Genomic DNA, 21,874 nt, shown 5'->3' with positions numbered 1-21,874 from the left:
TCTCTACAATATTCAAGATTCAACCTGAAAATCATCCATAAATGAGCTTTTTGGTTAGTGGTTTTATTGAATACGCAAACCCTTATAATAAATAAAAATAAAACAAAAAAAGAGAGAAAATGATGGTAACATTGGCGTACATATTGAAATTGATGGTAACGCAATTGTTGAGTAGACATGGTGATAATAAAGGGCGGCTGTAGAGTACTTGGTGGTGCAGGATGGTATCACAATCTCTACAGATTTTATTTGCTTAGGTTTTTAATTTGTACACGTAGTAATCTTAGCTACTTAGGCAGCCGGCAAATTTATTTTGGAATCTTGGTTGCTTTTAGAGTTAGGTGAGAACTAGTTATTAAATTTTTTTTTTTTTTTAAAAGTTAGATGAGAAAACTGCACCAATATTTTCCACAGTTTTATTTGTTATTTTCTATAATTTCATTTGTCAAACAGCAATAATTGGTTGCAATTTGCAACATTGGTTTGTTTTTTAGCCCTCTCCAAAAATAAAATATTCTATCGATCAGTAATATATGAATTAAATCTCAGAGCTCTCAATTTTAAGATCATAGACATAGAACATCACTCAAAATTGAAAGATCTTATGTATATCATAATCTGATGTCCTCATAACCCACATTTCCTTTTCATGTCTTTGAATTGTGGTTAAATTAAATGAAAGGATTTCAACTCTCCTTTCCTTTTCTCCAAGATAACCTATATAAAGTACCCCATCACCATAACATAGTAGGCATAAATACATAACAGCTAATCTTAATTAATACCACGTTTCTTAGTTGTTTTACATGACATAATACGTAAGAAATCATAAAAAGAAACACATTTGATTCCAAAAATTGAAAGAACATTAATTTCCAACTATAAATTTGTATGAGAAAAACGTAAGAAAAAGGTGTCGGCAATAAGAGAAAGATACACTCTATAATGAAGAAGTTAAAGCCACCTTTTTAGACCAAATTATGGAAGCCGTTGCTAGTAATCAAAATGACACCCGTACTACATGCTCGCATGAACCCGGTTCCCACCGCGAGTTTACCGGATACTGCCGGTCCTCTTTGAAAATTTCCCTCTCAGTGAGACCGAGAGGCCCGGTTCCAAACGGTTTTAATTCCCCCTCGTGTTTCCTTGTAATCCAAGCCAACTAGCCCAACCACATATACAATAACATTTTATAACATTCCCAACTCTCCCACTAAATTAAAAAACAGAAACATATGAGTTGGGCTAACGTAGAAAAGTCAAAAAACAAATAAATTATGAAAATGGGGTTACACTTCAATTACAATTTTCACCCTTGGTACTGTTCGATTGGAACTAACAAGTGGGTTACAGCCATATTGATCATATTTGCATTTTTGCACTATATATATCCCCTACGCCTCACTACATTTCCTATCACAAATTTTATTTTCTACTATTACTACTACTTCTTCACTTTGTAGACTATATATATATATATTATTGTAACTATGCCAGAAGCTCCTGAGATTAATAATGTTTCCGAATATGATTGTTGTGGTAGTAACTCATCTCTCGATGGTAAAAACAAGAAGGCATTACAATTTATTGAAGATGTAACCAGTAATGCTGATGAAGTTCAGAGGAGGGTTCTTGCTGAAATCCTTTCTCATAGTGCCCATGTTGAGTACTTGCAACGACATGGCCTAAACGGGTGTACAGACCAAGAGACATTCAAGAAGGTGGTTCCTGTTGTTACATATGAAGATTTGAAGCCAGAAATTGACCGTATTGCTAATGGTGATGCTTCACAAATCCTTTGTTCCCAACCCATATCGGAGTTCTTGACTAGGTAATTTATTTAATCAAGTCCAATTTAAAAACTTTGTCTAATAACTTTTTTTTTGGTCAAAAACCTTGTAGTTTAACTGATTCTTTCTGGTTTTTAAAACGAAAAAATCTCCATTGTAATTATTGAATTATTTTTGGCTTAAATTTGTTGGTTTATGTGTGTAGTTCCGGAACTTCTGGCGGGGAGAGGAAATTGATGCCAACAATTGAAGAGGAGCTGGAGAGGAGGTCATTGCTTTACAGCCTTTTGATGCCTGTGATGAACCAATGTGTTCCAGGTTTGGACAAAGGAAAAGGCATGTATTTTTTGTTCATAAAATCAGAAGCTAAGACCCCAGGAGGACTTGTTGCACGTCCAGTTTTAACTAGCTACTATAAAAGTTCACATTTTATAGATAGGCCTTATGATCCCTACACCAACTATACAAGCCCAAACGAGACCATTCTTTGCCCTGATTCTTATCAAAGCATGTACTCTCAGTTGCTTTGTGGCCTTTATCAAAACACCCAAGTTCTTCGTGTTGGGGCAGTCTTCGCTTCCGGCTTCATTCGTGCTCTTAAGTTCCTTGAAAAGAATTGGCTTCTTTTATGCAATGATATTCGAAGTGGTACCTTAGACCCCAAAATCACTGACTCATCAGTGAGAGAAGCTGTAATGAAAATTCTTGAACCAAACCCCGGGCTAGCTGATTTTATTGAAGCTGAATGTGGCAAGGATTCTTGGAGTGGGATCATAACTAGGTTGTGGCCTAATACCAAGTATATTGATGTCATTGTGACAGGAACAATGTCACAGTACATTCCTACTTTGGATTATTATAGCAATGGTCTCCCTCTTGTTTGTACCATGTATGCATCTTCTGAGTGTTACTTTGGCCTTAATTTGAATCCTCTGTGCAAGCCAAGTGAAGTCTCCTACACTCTCATTCCCACCATGTGCTATTATGAGTTCTTGCCAGTTAACAGGAAAAGTGGATTCAATGAATCCTTTTCCAAACCTGTCTTCCTCAATGATAAGGAAAACCAAGACTTGGTTGATCTTGTTGATGTTAAGCTAGGACAAGAGTACGAGCTTATTGTAACTACCTATGCAGGTAATATTATATTTTTACCCTTTACATTGTGAAATGATGATGATTTTCTTTGGTTTTTTATGCGATAAGATAAAATTAAAGTTAATACATTAGATTCTCCAATTAAATTCAAACACTTTTTTGCAATAACCAATAAAATACGTGGTGAGTTATTAAGAAATTTAATGTACTGCACATGTACAATAGTGTGTGTATATATATAAACTGTCATGAATTTTTTGTAATCTTGTAGGCCTTTATCGATATCGTGTTGGAGACATACTTCGAGTGGCAGGATTCAAAAACAAGGCTCCTCAATTCAACTTTGTATGCAGAAAGAATGTGGTTCTTAGCATTGATTCTGATAAAACCGATGAAGTTGAACTACAAAATGCAGTGAAGAATGCAGCTAACAATCTTTTGTCATTTGATGCATCACTCACAGAATATACAAGCTATGCTGACTCTTCAACTGTCCCGGGGCACTATGTCCTGTACTGGGAGATTAGCCTCAGCCGGGCAACACCAATCCCTCCTTCAGTTTTTGAGGATTGTTGCCTCACTGTTGAAGAATCATTCAACAGTGTATACCGCCAAGGCAGGGTTTCAGATAAGTCCATTGGTCCCTTAGAGATAAAGATAGTGGAGAGTGGGACATTTGACAGTCTTATGGACTACGCTGTGGGACAAGGTGCTTCAATAAACCAGTACAAAGCACCGCGATGTGTGAAATATGCTCCCATTGTGGAGCTCCTGAACTCAAAAGTTGTTGCAAATTATTTCAGTCCAAAATGCCCCAAATGGGCTCCTGGTCATAAGCAATGGCTAGCTGAAGATTGAGACAAGGTTAGGACTAAGGAGCCTTGTAATGTAGCAGGAAGGGAAGTGGGGGAGGTTCAAGAAGTATTGTCTTGTGAGTTGTGACCTAGATTAACCCATCTTAGTTTCTTGGTAATGGTATTTTACTATTTCATCTTTGCAAAAGCAGTTTTAAGCTATTGTTTAATGAATGCTTCTACATGACTTCACTTTGTCCCTTTAGATATTTCATTTCCAATCAATGAATCTGGGTCAGTACTAAGCAACTAGCATGAGTTTTGAAGAAACTAGTGTGGGTGGTAGAAAGCTTAATTTTCTTCTAGTCATGTCCAGCATTGACAAGCAATGAAAATTATTAACCTAACTCTATGTTGTCATGTTGGGCAAATTAATCAACTAATCTTTGACCGGTGAAGTACACTATTTGAAAATATGGATTCCATAAGGACAAAGGAATCAACTTGAAAACCAGTGAGCTCAATTTTGAGCAATCTGCCAGTGGGCACACGAATCAGAACTATGTGCTGACTATTCTTATATGGCAATGGCATTGTTATCATATATGGATCTAGCTCCTCCTCAATAATGTGTACTATGTGACTTTTCGTTTGGCCTAGTTAACCATGTGATTCATACTCTTCAAGTACGTTTTCCTTTTCCGGCCAAAGGATTAAAGGATTTTTTTTTTCTTTACGCTATGTAGAGCCGTATTCCCATATATACTGTGTGCTGTCAGTTTGATCGTGAGTTCTTGCTATCCAATTCTAGCCACTTGTTTTTTTAAAATATCTCAATCAACTTTTGTACTATAAAACATTTTTTTATACATAATTTGATAGTTGGTGAAATAGTAATTTGAACTCTAAATATGTTTTTTAATGTCATGTTTCGAAAACCAACTATAAAGATAGGCACGTAATAACAGCTGCACGCTTATAAAGTAAGTACCTTACAAATATATAAGGCCTTTTTAGTAACTAAAATTTATCCTTAAAATTATATCAAATAAATCCAAAATACCACAACAATTTCTTTATGAATAGATCTCAAATAATTCTAAGGGAGCAAAATCCAAACATCATGTACACAATGCCAATTGGCCAAAAGATATAAGACTATTACAAGACCATCTAATCTCAAAATCACTAAGCTTCTTTCATGCTCACAACACAACAGCAAAACTCCCAAAACTTGTTATTCTTCACAATCTGAAACTGGAGGGGAAAAAGGATGTGAGTTGACAAATCAATAAGTAACCAAAGTTCTAATAAGTTCTATCAAGCAAATAGATCTGTAAATTAACAAGTTATATATATATATATATATCAAATATGTTGAATCTTACAAATATATCATAGATGGATTAGAAATTAATCAGTTTTCCATATGTCAAATCTATAATTTACAATAGGTTCTAAAAACACAAAAGCAATTTCAAGAACTTAAAACAGTTCAAATATTCAAAATAATTCATATTCTAATAATCTTTACGACTATGGTCACACTATATTCTCGTGACTAGACATCAAATTCAGATGAAACTAGTTCCGTGCTAATGTATATCACCCATTAGTTGGGTCTAGAAACATGATAGACTCATGATGCCCCAAATATAACTAGTTTTAGTACCAATGAATAACCCCCATTAGCTGGGTATCAGAGTACCAATGAATAACCCTCATTGATTGGGTATCAAAGTCAAAACATAATCAGATTATTTAAAATCATATATATATATATATATATATCATAGTTCAAACAAAAATATATCTCATTCAAGTACATATATAAAATTATATATATTCAATAAATCAAATATATTTGTCATAATTCTTTATTCTTTTCTTTAAATCAATGTAGCTAAACAATTAAATAAAATTGAAACAATTATAAACAAATTTTAGTAGTTAAAATACAGTAGTATAAGCAAAATAAAACCAATTAAGATAAGATTATTTACCTTAGCTAGCTCACCACGAAAAAACTTTTCCCTAACACTTTCTCTAAAATCCTTAGATATGACCTAAACAATTTTAAAGCACCATTTACTCAATAATCAGATAATTCAAGAAAAACTTATAACGGTATCCGGCTAGAAAAGAGACTACTAAATATATCCAATAACTATCCACTTATCTCACACCAAAATTCCACCTAATCATAATATTTTTCTTTATACAAATTTTTTTTTTTTTTCTGCTACAACTAAAGCCCTAGAGATATGACCATATCTCCTATTACTATGTAGGCACGTGGGCCATTCTCAAGTACGTGTGTTCCTTTGTTTTCTTTCTTCTTCTTCTTCTTCTTCTTCTTCTTCTTCTTCTTCTTCTTCTTTTTTTTTTTTTTTTTTTCCTCACTATAATTCATGACTTGTCAGACTTCATTGACTTCCTATTCACCCCTACCAAAACTAATAAACAAAATATAATAATAAAAAGAAGTTGAAGGCCGCTTTGTTTCTAGAGTAATTCTGGTGCCACACCCAATTATACAATTTTGCCCACAACTTGCACATGTGGCAAGTTGTGAGCAAAATTGTGTAATTGGGTGTGGCACTAGAATTTTTCTTGTTTTAGCCCTCGTCTATACTAACACACTCACATCATCAATACGATGCTGCTACTGCATCGACTTTCCTATTCACCAAAAGTACAACTTTTTTTAAGGCAAAAACTATGTAGAACCAGACCACCATGACCATGCCTAAGTTTTCTGCAAATCCATCTATACCTAACGCAATAGTGGTGAGGAAAAAGAATAACTATTATCGAAACAATAGAGATACCGAGAATATAATTAAATCCCTTCTTCAGTTCAAATCGTAAAATTCATTAGATATTTAAATAGTTTCACTTCTTGGCCAAAATACCCACATAAAAAAATACTCTAATTCCAAATAAAGCTTAGATTTGACAAGAAATAGATTCTTAGGCTCTTACCTCAATTGTGCAGTCAAATCTTCTCTACTTGAGTATTTTGGATAGTCTCCTCTCTCAAAATATCTATCATTATTTGCTGTCTTAAATTAGCTTATATATAGTTAGGGTTTCAACCTTATTTTCTAAAAACCCCTTTAGTAATCTTAATTATAAAATTGACCCATAAAAAAATTTACTTAAATACCCCTCCTTTTAAATCCTTTTTTTTTTCTTTTCTTTTTTTCGGGTATTACATTTAAAAATACTAAAAAGTGTCAACCAATTGAGGTATTTCAACTTGATCCAAAACACTAATGTATATAAAATACTAAATTAGGGATGGCAATGGGGTGGGGTGGGTCCGAAGGATGGGGTCTTGCCCCCGTCCTGCATGGTTTTGTCTTACCCCATCCCCACCCCGCCCCGCAAGACGGAGAAAATTTTCTTGCCACATCCCTGCCTCTTGGGGCCTCGCAAAGCCCCACCCCATCCTGTAAAATTCTATTTCTTGTTAATTTGCCCACAACTATTACAATTGTTTTTCATAAAACTTGTTTCGTTAATAAAAATATACTTGAAATTACAAATAAATTTATCCTATCAAATCAAACTAATTTTTAGCAAAAATTGAATAATATTATCAAAATGTTTAACAAGGCAATATCACAACAAAAACAAAAATCTCACAATACAAAATCAATGATTCAATAGTATATAAATTTGTTTATAATAAAGATAAAAGAAAATATTAGAATTGGTACCTTATTTCTAACCTTGCTAGAGAGAGAGAGAAAAAAAGTCTTGTTGAGTAAAATAAAATAAGTTGATAATATGTTTTTTAAATGGTAGAGTTTTTGGGTATAAAAAATTTACAATTTACCCCTTATCAATGCAGGGCGGGGCGTGAATGAGGTGGGGTGGAGCAAACTGGGTCTAAAAAGTCTAAACCTATCACCATCCCGCCCCGTGTTGCAGGGCTAAAATCTCGCCCCATCACCTTTACAGGGCGAAGAAAACCTGCATGAGGCAAATCGAAGCGGGGCTGATCAAGTGGGGTCGGGCAAAATTGCCATCCTTATACTAAATGCTTTGTTGTTGGCAATGTTTTGCATAAATATGATGCTGTTTAATAAAGAGTGTTTCATTATCATATGTTGGCTTCTTTTTCAAAAAGGTCCATGAAAAGATATATACTACTTCATCATCACTGTATTCTCGAATACTTCAATTGATGTACTTCCATTGCCATCAGTATAAAACACTAACTTATTTCTTGATTTCATTTTAATTAAACAAAATTCAACAAAGCTTTCCCAAGATATCTGGGCTCTACCAAGTCTAAAGTAGAATGTGCTAGCTAGTCGTCAAATTAAAAGAAAACTCACAAGTAGTGAACTTAAGAGAGAATAATTTTCAATAAGCAAGCTTACTCCATGATTAGAAAGTCCAAGAATGTTTCACCAGCCTAGTGAAATGCAATTTTAGCATTAGAAGAAGCCCAAGAAAATCCCATCATCTGTGACCTAATCTTCTGTCGCCTGAGAGAGTCTCTAGCACTGCTGTGTCCTGTGCACAGTGTCATCTCTTGAAGGGCTTTTCCATGCTTTAGCAGAAACTTTGCTAGACTAACCTCATTCTCACATTCTAAGAACCCATGGATCTTTACTACCTTCAGATGATGTAGGAAGGACTTCAAAGTATGGGTTTGAGATTCCCAAAATTGTTCTTCCTCAGAGCTAGACATGTCCCACAAGTCCCTATTCCATTGCTAAGGAAGAGAAGTGAAATTAATATGAAGAGAGTTTGTACTAGTAATTGGAGAATAAATTAATCAGAAGTAATGCATGCATAAAACTTACTCTCCTTTCAATCTTGTAATCATTAATAATCTTGAGAATAAGAGTATGCAATGTGGGAGAGCTCCTGAATAGGCATGCTAATCCTAGGACATTATTTTTTTTGAAACCAGTATGCAACTCCAAAGATTTGAGGTTATTAAACGGCTGTAGATAAACTGCAAAATAATTATTGCTTGATAGAATCTGCAACAAAAGAGGGCTAGGTGAAATGGTGAACCAAGCAACCAAACCCAAAAGCCTAAATAAAAAAAAGAAAATTATCATATATAGCAATATATATTAATTAGATTCAGCAGTGATTATGGAAATACAATAAAATCAACAACCATGCAACATTTAGCCAACTGTTGGTATGCAGGAGACCAAGACACGAAGTAATAAACTAGGGACACAATAATTTTAGCAATCTTTCCTACGACAATGGCTAATGTGGCAAATTGTAATTAGAGTAATATTACTTTCAATGGAGTATCTATTAGCATCAATCCCAACATGCCACACCAATAGTTGTAAAAATATTATAAAATTTGTTGTGTTCCTAAAATTATTGGCACAAACGTATATATCACAACGGTTATACAATTCTCACTATCCCACCATAAGATAGTATATAGTTGATGTTGGCGATAGTCTCTTTTTCTTTACAATCCAAGCGTCATTCATCATCATCACCAATAGAATGTTCTTTACTCAATTATGAATTATGCAAACATGGGAGTCTTCCTTGTACATTAGAGAGACTCTAATTGAATAGTTTATATAATATATATGGACATCACTTCACCTAAAAACTTAAGTCAATGAGTTTAGATTTAATTATATTATATTAACTACTTATTTTTCTTATTAATATCAAATGTGGGACTTTACTTTTTTACCAATCACACAACTAACATGGAAATAACACAAAGTTGATTAACTAAATTTAGGTGTTACCCCTAGCGAATTCCCATGATTGTTTCTTCTGGGAAAATACTAGCTCAACCATAACTTCAACAACAAAATAAAAACTAGGGTGTTGTGCTTTTTACCATGCTGGAATGATACAAGGCGGCAAATTTATTCCAAAATAAGTCCCTAGCTGTTAGTAGTTATCACATGTTCACGTTTATCTCTGCCAAATACTTAAATATCATTTAACTCTAGTATTGGATTAGAGTGAATTTTCTTGAGCTACAGATTGATTATGAAAATAAATTTCAAAGCTAACCATAAATAATGGACTTTAGAATCAAATCTTGATTCTTTTTATATCCTAATCATACACAGAAACATGTATTAGTCTAAAAATAAAAATATATAGACAAAAGTGATCTAAAGAGAAAGATCAAATGACAAGTACCTGGACACATTGGCTTTCAAGTGTTAAGTAATGGGCATGAGAGAGTCCAGACAAAAAATTGGACACGCTATGAAGCTTGACCACACTTACATCTTCATGAAGTACAAAGAAACCAATAGATACCTCATGCAGCAAACTTAAATTCTCAAGATCACTATAATCAGTGATGGCATTACGTACCCAGTGCAAGATTTTGAGTCTGGGTACATTGATCTCTACCCAACTCTTACCCCCAGAAGCATCAAAACAACGCGCTACACGCAATCTCTCCAATTTTGGACCTGAAATACTCAAATCTTGTAGCTGAAAACAATTTTCCAAGCTTAACTCTTCAAGTGCCTTGCATCCAACACTAAGATGTCTCAACCCGAAACACGCGTCGAGACTCAATTTCTTCAAGAGTGGAAACGATGATGAATCTGATGAGAACAAGTCCACAAGTGAGGGCTGGTTGTGTAAAATGATAAGCGAAAGAGACAACGTGTGGAGTGATCGAAAACCATCCTTCATAACTGACGAAGGAGGCAAACGAAAACCTGGGAAACGAGATTTTAGTTTAAGAACACGCAATGATTCACTTGCTATAATGGAACGTGGGAAGTTAAAGTAATCATCAGTGGCAACCTCAACATCAAGTTGTTGAACATTATGTCGAATGGCACGGCGAATGATGCCATTTAGATGAGAGAAACTTAAACTTCCTCGAAAACGAAGGATCCTTAGGTCTGAGTTTTTGTCACGGTGACCTAAAACCCTAGTTATGAAGTCCAGTCCTGTAGTAGAAGAAGAGTGTGATTGAGAGTTTTTGGCATTTGGGTTATGATTTATGGAAGAAATGGTATTTGGGTTTATGTTTATGGTGGTGAAGTCAAGGTCAGGGAAGGAGGACCAGAGAGATCTCCATCGCTTGGATAAGAGACTGGTTTGTGCGATTGATTTGATGGGTAGGAGCAAGAGAATGTGATGGAGAACAGCATCAGGAAGATCACTGATCCGATCGATGCCATTTTCAGCAATGTGTGAAGGCTTCTTGCGCCTTGTAGATCTTGTTTCCATTGAAATTTGTTGGCACTTTTCTTTGTTTCTTTGTTTTTCAGTAGACTCGCTAGTGTAGTTTGACTGTTTGAGTAAGATGGTTAGGGTTTGAACTTTGAAACTTTCAAAGTCTAAAGTAAGGTGAGAACGAGAACAGCGTTTGAGACTGTTTTGAGTTAGTTTCAAATTTTTTGAATATCAAATAAACAAAGTTACACAAAAACTTTCACAATTAAAATAATATGTTATTAGCTATTTACAATAAGATAAATATTGTTGAAAGTTGAAATACTTTAATGTACACATTTTTAAACACAATTGAAAAATAATTAAAATCATGACTTGAATGAAGTCACAATTTCCTCAAAAAAAAAAAAAAAATGAAGTCACAATTTCCAAAGTAAGTCATAATTTCAATTTCTTTTCAATTGTGTGTAAAAGTGTGTATTAAGATATGTATAATAAACATTAGTCTTTACAATAAAAATAGTGACATCACTTCAAAACAATTACAACTTATCCGCTTCATAAATTATAGAAAAAATTGTGAATTTTAATGAGTTTAACTAGGAAAATCTATTCTCTTTGAAAAAAGAATTAGGCTTTAATTTTGCTAGGTAACACCAAAACCGAATTGATGTTTTGATCTAATGATAAAGATCATATAGATAAACGATTATATGTTCATAACTATCATATCTATAAAATATAAAATAAAATAAAAAAATTTTGAAATACACTTTTTGTCCTTAAAGTTGAGGTTGTTTTAGATTGGTCCCTTTTGTTGTTTCAAAATTTTCATTTTGACCATTTTACATTTTAAAATTTTTATTTTGGACCTTCATGTTTAATTCGGTTTTCTATTTGGCCCTTTTACATTTCAAATTTTTCATTTCCATAAAAGGCCAAATAAAAAAACTTATTCAAATATGAAGGATCAAATAGAAAATTTAATTAAATATGAAGAGCAAAAATTAAAATTTTAAAACACAAAGGGCTAATATGAAAACTAAATCAAACATGAATGGCCAAAATGAAAATTTTAAAACATAAAGAACCAAAATGAAATTTTAAAATAAATAAATAAATAAAAACCAAAAATTGTTTACTTTAATCATCAAAAAAATTTTGTATTTTTTTTTAAAGAAAAAAAATGTATTTCTAACATTACTCTTTGTATATACAAAACCAATAAATAAATATAAAATAAGAAAGAATAAAAAATCATTTGGTGTGTGACCTATTAAGGCTTTGTTTTTAGCTCTCATTACCAGCATCATACAACAAGAAAATGCTACATAAAACACAATCACTAGCATGGTAATGTCATTCTTTAAATTACCAAATAGTTTGGTTAATGTGGTATTGACATGAGATTCCATAGCATATTGAAAATATTCTCATAAAATAAATAGGATTTCGTGCAGAAAGCATGGCCTTCTAGTCAAGCAGAGCTTTTTCTTATTTTAAAAGATGGGAGTATACGAATCTATTATGGGTAATTATTTAAAGGCTTAAGGGTTCCGAAGCAAAATAAAATAGAAACCAAAAAATATAAATAAAAAGAAGTTTGTTTTCAATTTCTTAAAAGCCAAAAAGAAGCCTATAGCTGATTCATACTGTTCCCTATTAACCAAGTTTGTTTTCAATTTCTTAAAAGCCAAAATGATTATCCTGTTGTGAAAGACTGGTAATTAGTTCAAGGGTCACCTAGACTAAGAGGATGCTGCTGCCTGCTCAGATGAGAATAAACATGCTGGTTCTCACAAATTAATGAAAGTTTCGAAAGTTTGAAATTCATACGTACCTAGAGTTTGGATAATCGACATGCACATCATGGACATAACCTAAGCTATTAAATTAAATGAGGTTGGGAAACTTGATTGTATGAGTTATATACGATTGAAGCTCAAATACCATCTACTGCAAACCATATATACTTCACCTTTTGAGCTCTGGAAACTTGATTTAGTGAGGTTTCTTTTATTATTAGTAAGTTAGACACACCTTATTCTGATAAAAGAGAAAGATGCTGTTGGCTTTATTAGTCTTGCACGACAATCATTTTCTCTTATAATAAAAAAAATAAAAATGAAAATCATTTTCGAAAAACCTAAGAAAAGCACTAGTCACATCTATACTCGACTCAATTTATGTCCAATGTGGAACCAAGTTACGCAACATACGTCCACATAATACACTCAACTAATTCAATATCAATCTGGACATCACACAACCAAACCATAAATCCAACAGCAGAAACTAAAACATCTATAACTTCTTTAAAATATATGGCAGACTCTATAACTAGATTAAGTTAAAATCAAACATTAAAGTCCACCCCTGGTTGGTGTCACTTGACAAATTTCATCCAAATCCACTAACATCTTGGAATCAAGTCCTTGACCACCTTCGCAGGAATCAATTCAATATCTTCCAAGACCAGTTCTTGCTTTTCTAAAATCCTCACAAAATTTAATGCATTATCTGTTCTGAGAAAAGATTTTATCTTGACTTGTTCAAGGCTTGGGAAGCTGAGATTGATTAGTTCACCTATATATTCCCTTTTGATGAGCTCTCCTGAAAACGGGAACAACAAAAATATAAAAATCACGAAATGATCAGCAATGGGGAGACAAGCATTTGCCTAAATGGCAATATTTAAAACAACTAGAAATGCCTTATACTCACATTGTTGTAAAATAACTTGAACATTTATCCACAATCAATATTTCAAGGTTGGCAGTAAGTTCAAGAAAGGCAGCTAAAACAAGAAGATCAGATTTTAAATGTCCTGTACGAAGGTGCAAAGTGGATGATGTAGAATATATTAGTCCCAAACAAAAGCCCCTTTGAAGATCAGATTTTAAATGTCCTGTACGAAGGTGCAAAGTGGATGATGTAGAATATATTAGTCCCAAACAATAGCCCCTTTTCTGCTAGAAGCTTTGAGGACAAACCAATGCAAACAAAAGTGTCAGATAACACATAAACTTACTAGAAAATTGACCCTCCACATGCCAATTAATAGCATAAGGGAGTTGAATCTAGTAATTGTATTAAAGTAAGAAAAAGAAACTTGAGCTCCCTATTTAATGTAAGATACAAACAAAGTAGTCATTTAAAAAAAATTTGAAGTAAGATCAGATATTTAACTGACCTAAGAAATGATAAACAAGGAACGGCTGACATGCTATAAGAATCATGGCCACCTAGACTATCCAAGTGAAGACACCGCACTTTTCTGATTCAACTGGTTTACTTGATTATACCAGAGAATACATGTTAAGTGGCAGCTCAGAATGCTTGCAGGAATTTATGTGATGTACTATTGAAGTTATGACAATAACTAACTATTCCAATTCAATGTAAATGGTCACATATTTAATATCCAACATAAATGATGACTTCTATTTCTCTTTCCATTATTGTCATTCGTCTCAATCCATATGCAGCAGATGGTTAACTAACTCTTTCGTATCTTCTTTTCCCAACCCAAAAGTTGGACTTTTCTGTTTCCACTTTCCAGTAAGACACCAATTTTGCACTAGTAATGTAATGGAATAGGTTGATTGTTCAAATTCAACCATCAAATTCTAATTTTCTGTTGTTTCTTAACTTCCTTTTCATTTTGATTGGTGCAATTGCTAATAATTTATGCTCAATTTCTCAGAATTATAAACATGACGTGGGACAAGGGGGAACAAAGCAAAATCTAACTTAGAATTCCTGGACCAGATCTGGCCAGCACTGATATTTTGAGAATTAGAGATAGGTTTTGGTGGGAGAAAGGTTGGAAATAACAAGGATTACTCGGGTTTCAAATGAGGAAAAGAATAATGGGATTTGGGTTTATGTTCCAGTGCTGTGAACAGTAACAAGGCTGTTTGAGGGTTATGTGGGGCTATTTGATGGATGGGGATTGGGGGCTTTAGGATTTTAAAGTTTTGGATTTTAGGGTTTAAAGGGTGACAAACCAGTTTGTGTTCGCAAGGGTTTAAGTTCTGTGAATTTATGAACAAAAAATAAAAAATTCTAGGCATTACAAATAGACTTCCTAAGCGTCACAGTCCACATCTAGGGTTTCCTTGGCATCACATCTCTAAGGGGAAGGTTGCATCACGCCTCAACAAAGCTTCATAGCCTCTGAAAATTCAGAAATCTTATTCTTCTTCCAATAGAAAGCATTACATTCCTTAAAATGGAAGACTAATACCTATTCCTAGTGGAAATAAGACTTACTGAAATTTTTAATAAGACTTGGACTTGAACTCCTTGGGCCTTACTACCAAGCTCAAATAAATAACTAAATTCAAATATAACCAAAATAAGACCCATTGCACTATTAGCATAGCCCATCCCTAAAAATCAGAAAGACGCCTTTTATCTGTGTCAACGGTTGCTACCATGGTTCTCCATCAAAACAGAAGCATAAACTCCAAGCAAACATTGCAATGCCTTCAAAGAGTTGAAAAGTCAACAGCAAAGACTATTGATCTAAACTATGCCACAAAGCAAAAGCAAAAGTTAATAGGAGAAGCCCTGCTCAAACGGTGAGGACAGAGTAAGCCTATCCTAACTTTATAACAAAAATATCTAGTGATTTGCAATATTCCATTTTGGATGAACTGAAGTTCTAAATGAACCACCATATCAAAAGTGGGATGCTTTAGGCCCAAGAATTTTTTTACAAACATGCCTGAGGGAGTCTCTTCGTCAGATGTCGACACAGTCAAGTAAACTAGGCTCAAGTGTATAAGCCTTGAACTCATCTTACACTAGACATTTGGTGCAAACTCCAACACAAATCAAGTAAGAAAACTCACCAAACATGTGGCACAAAAGGTGAAACTTACCTTACCAATGATTTTACAAAAAAGCTAGACATGACCATTGTTGCAAATTATTCTAATAAAAGTACGGAATAACAATATTTGCTACAACCAGAGACTTGGCATCCATGAGAAGATACTCCTTGCCCCCTCTTTCCAAATGATTCTATACTAAATGAAAAAGACATGTTGCAAAAATCCCAAGAGACCCATTGCTGCATTTAAAGTGCTTGAGATTAGCTCTCTAAGCTTCAAAGAACATATTTTCACATCCTACATTACTTAACAGTAATCTATACCAGTTTCTCTAGGTTCACATCTACATAATATCCGATACCAACTTATCCGTCAAATAAACATAATAAAGAAACATGGATCTCAATGACATGAATTGCATACCTGAAATTCTATCGCAAAGAGAGATTTCTCATGTAGAGAGCCCCTACAAAGCCGCTAAGCAGAGCCATTTTCAGCAGTTGTGAGCAGCACAGTTTTTCTGCCTCTTGACCCAATTGAACAGCAACCTTTTCTGCAGCTACTGCAACTTGCAACCCCTCCCCACAACCAGGCAGATTTTCTTTGGGGGTTAGCACCTTTCTGTATGCAAGCAATGCAAAAAAATGCCCCACAAATTATCTCAGACCAAAAATGTTACTTTCCAACCCACAAAAATTTGAGGTGCAGTAGTGGAACATTGATTTGCTTCTTTGATACACATGAAGCAGAACTGAAACAGAGGAAACTTACTGTAATGTGAAGAATCAGCCTTCCCTCTCAGGCTCTCACCAATAGTCCCCACAGGAGCATACTCCATCCTTGAAATGATGGAATCGATTTGCATCCCGAACAACTATCTTCCTGTTAACAAGCTTTGAAATAAACTTGGTCGCTGAATGACAATTTACACATGCCCTAAGATTCTTTATTATTCTAAGGGTAGTTCCAGGAGGAGTACTAATGAGCCCATAAGCAATTGCTAACCTTTCACTATGATTACAGAGAATCTCCTCTGTCTCTTCATAATTCAAGTCATGAAAAACTGAATCTGTATGCGGGACAAATCCTGCCTCCTTCAACCTCTTCTCCAGTCTCTCAAGCTCCACAGAAATTTCCTTATACCTTGGATGTGACTTGTCTCCCACACGAAATGCCTGAAGCTTTCCATTGACCTCAATCAAACTATACCCAAGGTCCTTACTAAGTCCTTTCTCCTTCATCAATACACGTACCTTTGCCACACAATCCCACAAACGGACTGAAGCATACAGATTAGAAAGCTGCACATAATGCCCTGTATTATATGGGTCTAATGAGAAAAGCTGCTCTGCAGCATATTCTCCCAAAGTCACATGGCGATAGATCTTGCATGCACTAAGAAGTGCTCCCCATACACTAACACCTGGTTCAATTGGCATGTTCATGATAAAATCATAAGCTTGACTCAAACAGCCTGCACGTCCAAGAAGATCAACCACACAAGCATAATGCTGGTGGCGGGGCTCTATATCATAATCTTTCATACGGTGGAAAAGTTCCCATCCCTCTTCTACGAGGCCTGAATGATTGCATGCCATGAGTAGCCCAACAAAGGTGACATCATTAGGGCATACACCAGCTTGCTTCATGGCATGGTAAAGATCAATGGCCTCTCGGCCCTGACCATGCAATCCATAGCCCACAATCATGGCACTCCACACAACTACATCCTTTTGTAGTGTTCTATCAAAAATGATGCGAGCAAAATCTAGACTCCCACATTTAGCATACATATCAATAAGGGCTGTATTAACAAAAACATCATCTCTACACTCACTCCTCATGATATAATCATCCATCCATCTCGCTAATTCAAGGGACCCCACTTGGGCACAAGCTAAGATGGCAGCCCTCACAGTTATAGAATCTACACTTATGTTCTTACCAATCATCTCACGAAATAGCCCTACAGCTTCCTCAGCATAACCATTCTTCGCATAACCTGAAATCATAGCATTCCACAGAATCAAATTTGGTAGCTTCATCTGATTAAAGAAAAATCTCGCAACTGTCACTTGCCCACATTTTGCATACATGGCAGTGAGTGAAATGAGCAAGTCTGGTTCATATTCAAGACCCATCTTAATGACATAACCATGAACAGATTTTCCTTGTTCCAAATCCTCAACATCAGTATAAGCCCTAAGAACACTTACAAGAGCTATCCAATCTGGTTTCACATTACTCTGTCTCATCTGACTGAATATTCTCAATGCTTCAATAGGCTCACCATTTTGCGCATACCCAGAAATGATGGAAGTCCACGTGACAATCGTCCTATCATATAAACCATCAAACACCATTCTAGCATGCCTAATCTGACTACATTTTGCATACATTGCAACAAGTGAATTCTGCACAAACACATCCAATTCAAACCCATGTCTAAGTATCTGTCCATGTGCCCGCCAGCCCATTTCAAGAGCCAGCAAGCCACTGCAAGCTTTTAGCACATACGAAAAAGTAAAGCAATCCGGACTCACCCCCGCCATTTGCATCCTCGAATACATTTCAATCACATCACCAAACATATTGTGCATTGAATAACCTCTAATAATCGCATTCCACAAAAACACATCTGGGTCAGGAAATTCATCAAACACCTTACACGCATAACGAATTTCTCCAAGATTACAGCTCACATTGATCAACTTAGTAATCAAAAACCCACAATCCTGCAATCCAGAGGCCAGTAAGTGGGCATGGATTTGATTCAAATGGGTCTTGTGGGTGGAATTATCAATAAAAGACACATAGAAGGAGTTGAAATCGAAGGTGAAGTGGACGTTGGCATTGTTTAGATGGAAAGGTGATACAGAATAGCGGTTGAGAAATGTTAATAGTAACGCGGGAAATTCAAATGATTTTGCCGTTGAAGGGTACAACGGTCGGATGTTGGCGGTTAGGGAAAAGAGATCTGAGGAAAAACAACATGGGTGAGAGAGTTTCCTTGTCAGTGTCACACTCGTACATTTATTCATAATCATAGCCATATGGCAAAATTGGCGTTACAAGTTTACACAGCAATTTATTATATAAGTCCATCACTTTTTGGTTTGCTCTCAAGAAAATAAAATAATCACTTACTGGTTTTGGGAGTAGTTTTAAAAAAATATATATATTATAAGATATATTTTATGATGATTATATTTTATCATTAAATCAAAACATCAGTAGTTTTTTTTTTTTTTTTTTAGAAAATACTAAAACATCAATTAATGTTTAATATAAGCAGGATTTAGACCCAAATGCTTTATGTGATCACAAAAATTTTACCAATAGTTGGGTTTGAGCCTTTTGGCCTAAATGGAGTTGGAATGCTTTGTACAAGAAGTTTTCTTTATCTGCAATTAGATTTGATTTGGGTTTCTTTAGCTTTTTAGCATAGAAAACTCGATCATCAACACTGGGAAATGCAAATACCAAATGTAAGGAGAATTTGGCATTTCAAGCTCCAAAGTGCTCAGCATCAGGGAATGCAAAACCCAAGTATTGCAAATTTTTTTGCAATACTGCTACAGTGCAATTCTTCCTTTAGAATTGTACTGTAGCACAATTCTAAAGCTAAATATTAGTTTTTTATTCCATCAGTTCTCTCTCCTTCAGTCCTCTCTCCCTCACTCCCACTCTGTCTCTCCATCTCCCACTCCCTGCAAAGTCCCTCTTTCTCTCAGTCCTCACTCTTTCTCTCATCTCACATCTCTCTTTCTCATTCAAGGCTTGCACCGGAGCTGGGTTGGGTTCATGGTTTGATCTAGGCATGGTGGTGGGTTGGGATTAATTGATGGTGGGTTTGGATCGACATGGATTGGCGGGCTGGGTTTGCTAGAGATGGCTCCGATGGGTTTGACAAAAGTTTGAATCAGAGAGGGTGGGTTGCTATGTTTGACCATGGGTTGCTGTGTCGTGCTTGGTCAGCGAGGTCTGGGTTCTATGTTTTGGTCGACATGGGTTTTTTTTTTTTTTTTTAATATGGGTTTTTGTTCCAGTGGGATTTTGGTGGGCAGTGGGCAGTGGTGGCGTGGTGGGCATGGTGGAGGCGCAGTGGTGGTGACTGGGCAGTGGGGCGTGGTGATAGAGGTTGAGGGAAGGTAGAGGAGAAAATTGGAAAAAAATAAAAAATGAAAAATATATTTTATTGTATAGATATATTATTTTAATGAATAGAATAGGAAAATAAAAGTTGGGATACTGAATGTATTGTAAAATGGTATGGTATAATAATAAAATGGTTTTTTGGGATGGTAAAATAGAATATAATTGAAATTTCGGGATGCTGATGCTCGATACTCCTGGATAAAGAAAAATGGTGTTTTCTACTCTCACATTTATGATGGACTTTACCACGAATTTAATGAGTGACCCCCAGAAGAATGAACATCATTCTCCATTCTTCAAAAATGCCTAAAAATTACTCAGCCGAATATTGGTCATCCCAACTTATTTATCACCTTTAAAGCTCTAGTCTAGTCAGTATAGGGCGGTTCTTCAAAGGCTAATTAAAGTTTCAAATAATTTGTCCCTTAGGGGACATCCGATAAAAAAAACGAAAGTTTCAAATAATTTTTCCATTGAAAAAAAAAATTTTTCTTATCAAAAAAAAAAAATTCAAAAAAATTTCATTTATGCCGGAAAAAATTAGGAACCGCAACCATTACCTCTGCTGGTTTCAGTGACTGCTACCTAGAAACTAATTTTAAATGTATACCTAACCTATCTCTTTTTTTTTTTTTTTTGGCTGAGAGTATACCTAACCTAACTCAAAGAAGTAATTAATAGCTTTAATTATAGTTTAATATAGTAGTATATTTTAGTAGTACTTTTCTTCTTTGAAATGAGGTTTAGGAATTAGGAGTAGATGTAGGGAGATTTATGGGATAAAGAAATTAAAAAGTTCTGGGGTTTGTTTTATATAAAAATAAAAGAGTAGTGAACTTAAAAAACTAATTTCATTTTCAATTGCAAATGACATAGATAAACAATGCAGTAAGAATGCTCATAAAGCTTAAACTTTCAATGGGATTGCCAACTATTTGAAAATGAGTTGGCGACAGTAGTCAAAGGGGAATTGGACCCCCAGCTTTTTAGATCCAATAATATTAACAATGACTACTAACAAATCTTTTTTTCTCATTAAAAAAATATACTATTTATTTTACTATACTATTACTATAAGTTATATCTGAGCATATAAGGCAAATTAAAAACTTGTTTCTCATTGAGATTTTCAGCAAGTTCTCATTTGCTTTTGTGAGTGTTCCCACATTAATTGGAAGACTGACCGCAGAAGCTGATATGAAGTTAAAAAAGTATAGACTATAGACCACATGTGACTGTGAGTTCATATGGAAGATTTGGCCCTTCTTTTGACTACACTAACTTCCCACCAAACAAGCGAAATTATACACCAAAATTTAAGGCGTTCAGCGTGATAGAATTAAAGGTTCGCAGTTCGCACCAAAAAATTAAAGGTTCATAAATGCCCTTCTTTTTTGGGTGAGCTTATTGGTTTATATATCAATTTGCTTCTTTTTTTCTTTTCTTTTTTTTCTTTCTTTCATGTTAAAATTGTTAAATCAGTTCCATTAATTCAATTAATTAGTGCTATTTAACTTGGGCGGTTGCAACAATTAATGTAGAGGCAGCCACTCGCCGGTAGTGACATAGAAGTAGGAGCTTGCTTCGCATTTATTCCCACCTCTTTGAAACTCTAAAAATCAGGCAAATTACTAAAAATCCTTCAGAAATATTTTCCAATCGTATCTCCAAAGAGAAAAATAGGAAAAATGAATCTAACAGCCTGCAAATTATATATTGGACCGTAATTTACCTCAAAAATTAAATTAGTGAGCACAACTACAGCCACTTATGAGAGAACAGAAGGCCAGATCATAGCGGAACTACAATACACTTCTTTATTATCATTTTAATTCATAATAATGTACTTCATCTTTAGCAGTTCCTTCATAATTCCACACCAACACATTATGCACACACATCTCAGCTTCCTAATAAGGAAGTGAACAAATCAACACACAGAAAAATAAAGTATGACAATGCAAAGTCGCAAACGCCTTGGCAAGAAAGACAATTAAGTAGGACAATGCAAACATAAAAGGCCACATAC

The 21,874-nt window shown here is 34.8% G+C and overlaps 3 protein-coding genes across 6 annotated transcripts; 1 reads left to right on the top strand and 2 right to left on the bottom strand.

Annotated features, from left to right (window-relative positions):
* Positions 1-1,438: 1,438 nt before the first annotated feature.
* LOC115957441 (indole-3-acetic acid-amido synthetase GH3.6-like) lies at positions 1,439-3,909 on the top strand. Its single transcript, XM_031075678.1, has 3 exons — positions 1,439-1,831; positions 1,996-2,924; positions 3,157-3,909. The coding sequence occupies exons 1-3, from the start codon at positions 1,491-1,493 to the stop codon at positions 3,741-3,743; spliced, it is 1,857 nt and encodes a 618-aa protein (XP_030931538.1). The 5' UTR covers positions 1,439-1,490; the 3' UTR covers positions 3,744-3,909.
* Positions 3,910-4,747: 838 nt separating this feature from the next.
* Positions 4,748-10,906, bottom strand: LOC115958491 (putative F-box/FBD/LRR-repeat protein At4g03220). The gene is made up of 4 exons (XM_031076901.1): positions 9,845-10,906; positions 8,503-8,685; positions 8,074-8,411; positions 4,748-4,936 (listed from the first exon to the last, which is right to left on the bottom strand). Exons 1-3 carry the CDS (start codon positions 10,898-10,900, stop codon positions 8,109-8,111), a joined length of 1,542 nt encoding a protein of 513 aa, XP_030932761.1. The 5' UTR covers positions 10,901-10,906; the 3' UTR covers positions 4,748-4,936; positions 8,074-8,108.
* Positions 10,907-13,142: 2,236 nt separating this feature from the next.
* Positions 13,143-18,818, bottom strand: LOC115954438 (pentatricopeptide repeat-containing protein At3g12770). Of its 4 annotated transcripts, none has more exons than XM_031072290.1 (4): positions 16,459-18,818; positions 16,111-16,308; positions 13,571-13,825; positions 13,143-13,459 (listed from the first exon to the last, which is right to left on the bottom strand). In XM_031072290.1, the coding sequence occupies exon 1, from the start codon at positions 18,738-18,740 to the stop codon at positions 16,494-16,496; it is 2,247 nt and encodes a 748-aa protein (XP_030928150.1). In that variant the 5' UTR covers positions 18,741-18,818; the 3' UTR covers positions 13,143-13,459; positions 13,571-13,825; positions 16,111-16,308; positions 16,459-16,493. The 4 variants fall into 4 exon arrangements, with proteins under 4 accessions (XP_030928150.1, XP_030928151.1, XP_030928152.1 ...); XM_031072291.1 differs by having other exon boundaries at positions 13,571-13,754; XM_031072292.1 differs by having other exon boundaries at positions 13,571-13,673.
* Positions 18,819-21,874: the final 3,056 nt, after the last annotated feature.

This window comes from Quercus lobata, chromosome 8 (genome assembly GCF_001633185.2).
Source record: "Quercus lobata isolate SW786 chromosome 8, ValleyOak3.0 Primary Assembly, whole genome shotgun sequence".
Lineage (NCBI taxonomy): Eukaryota > Viridiplantae > Streptophyta > Magnoliopsida > Fagales > Fagaceae > Quercus > Quercus lobata.
The sequence above is the reverse complement of the archived record's forward strand: the minus strand, read 5'-3'. Positions and strand labels throughout refer to the sequence as shown.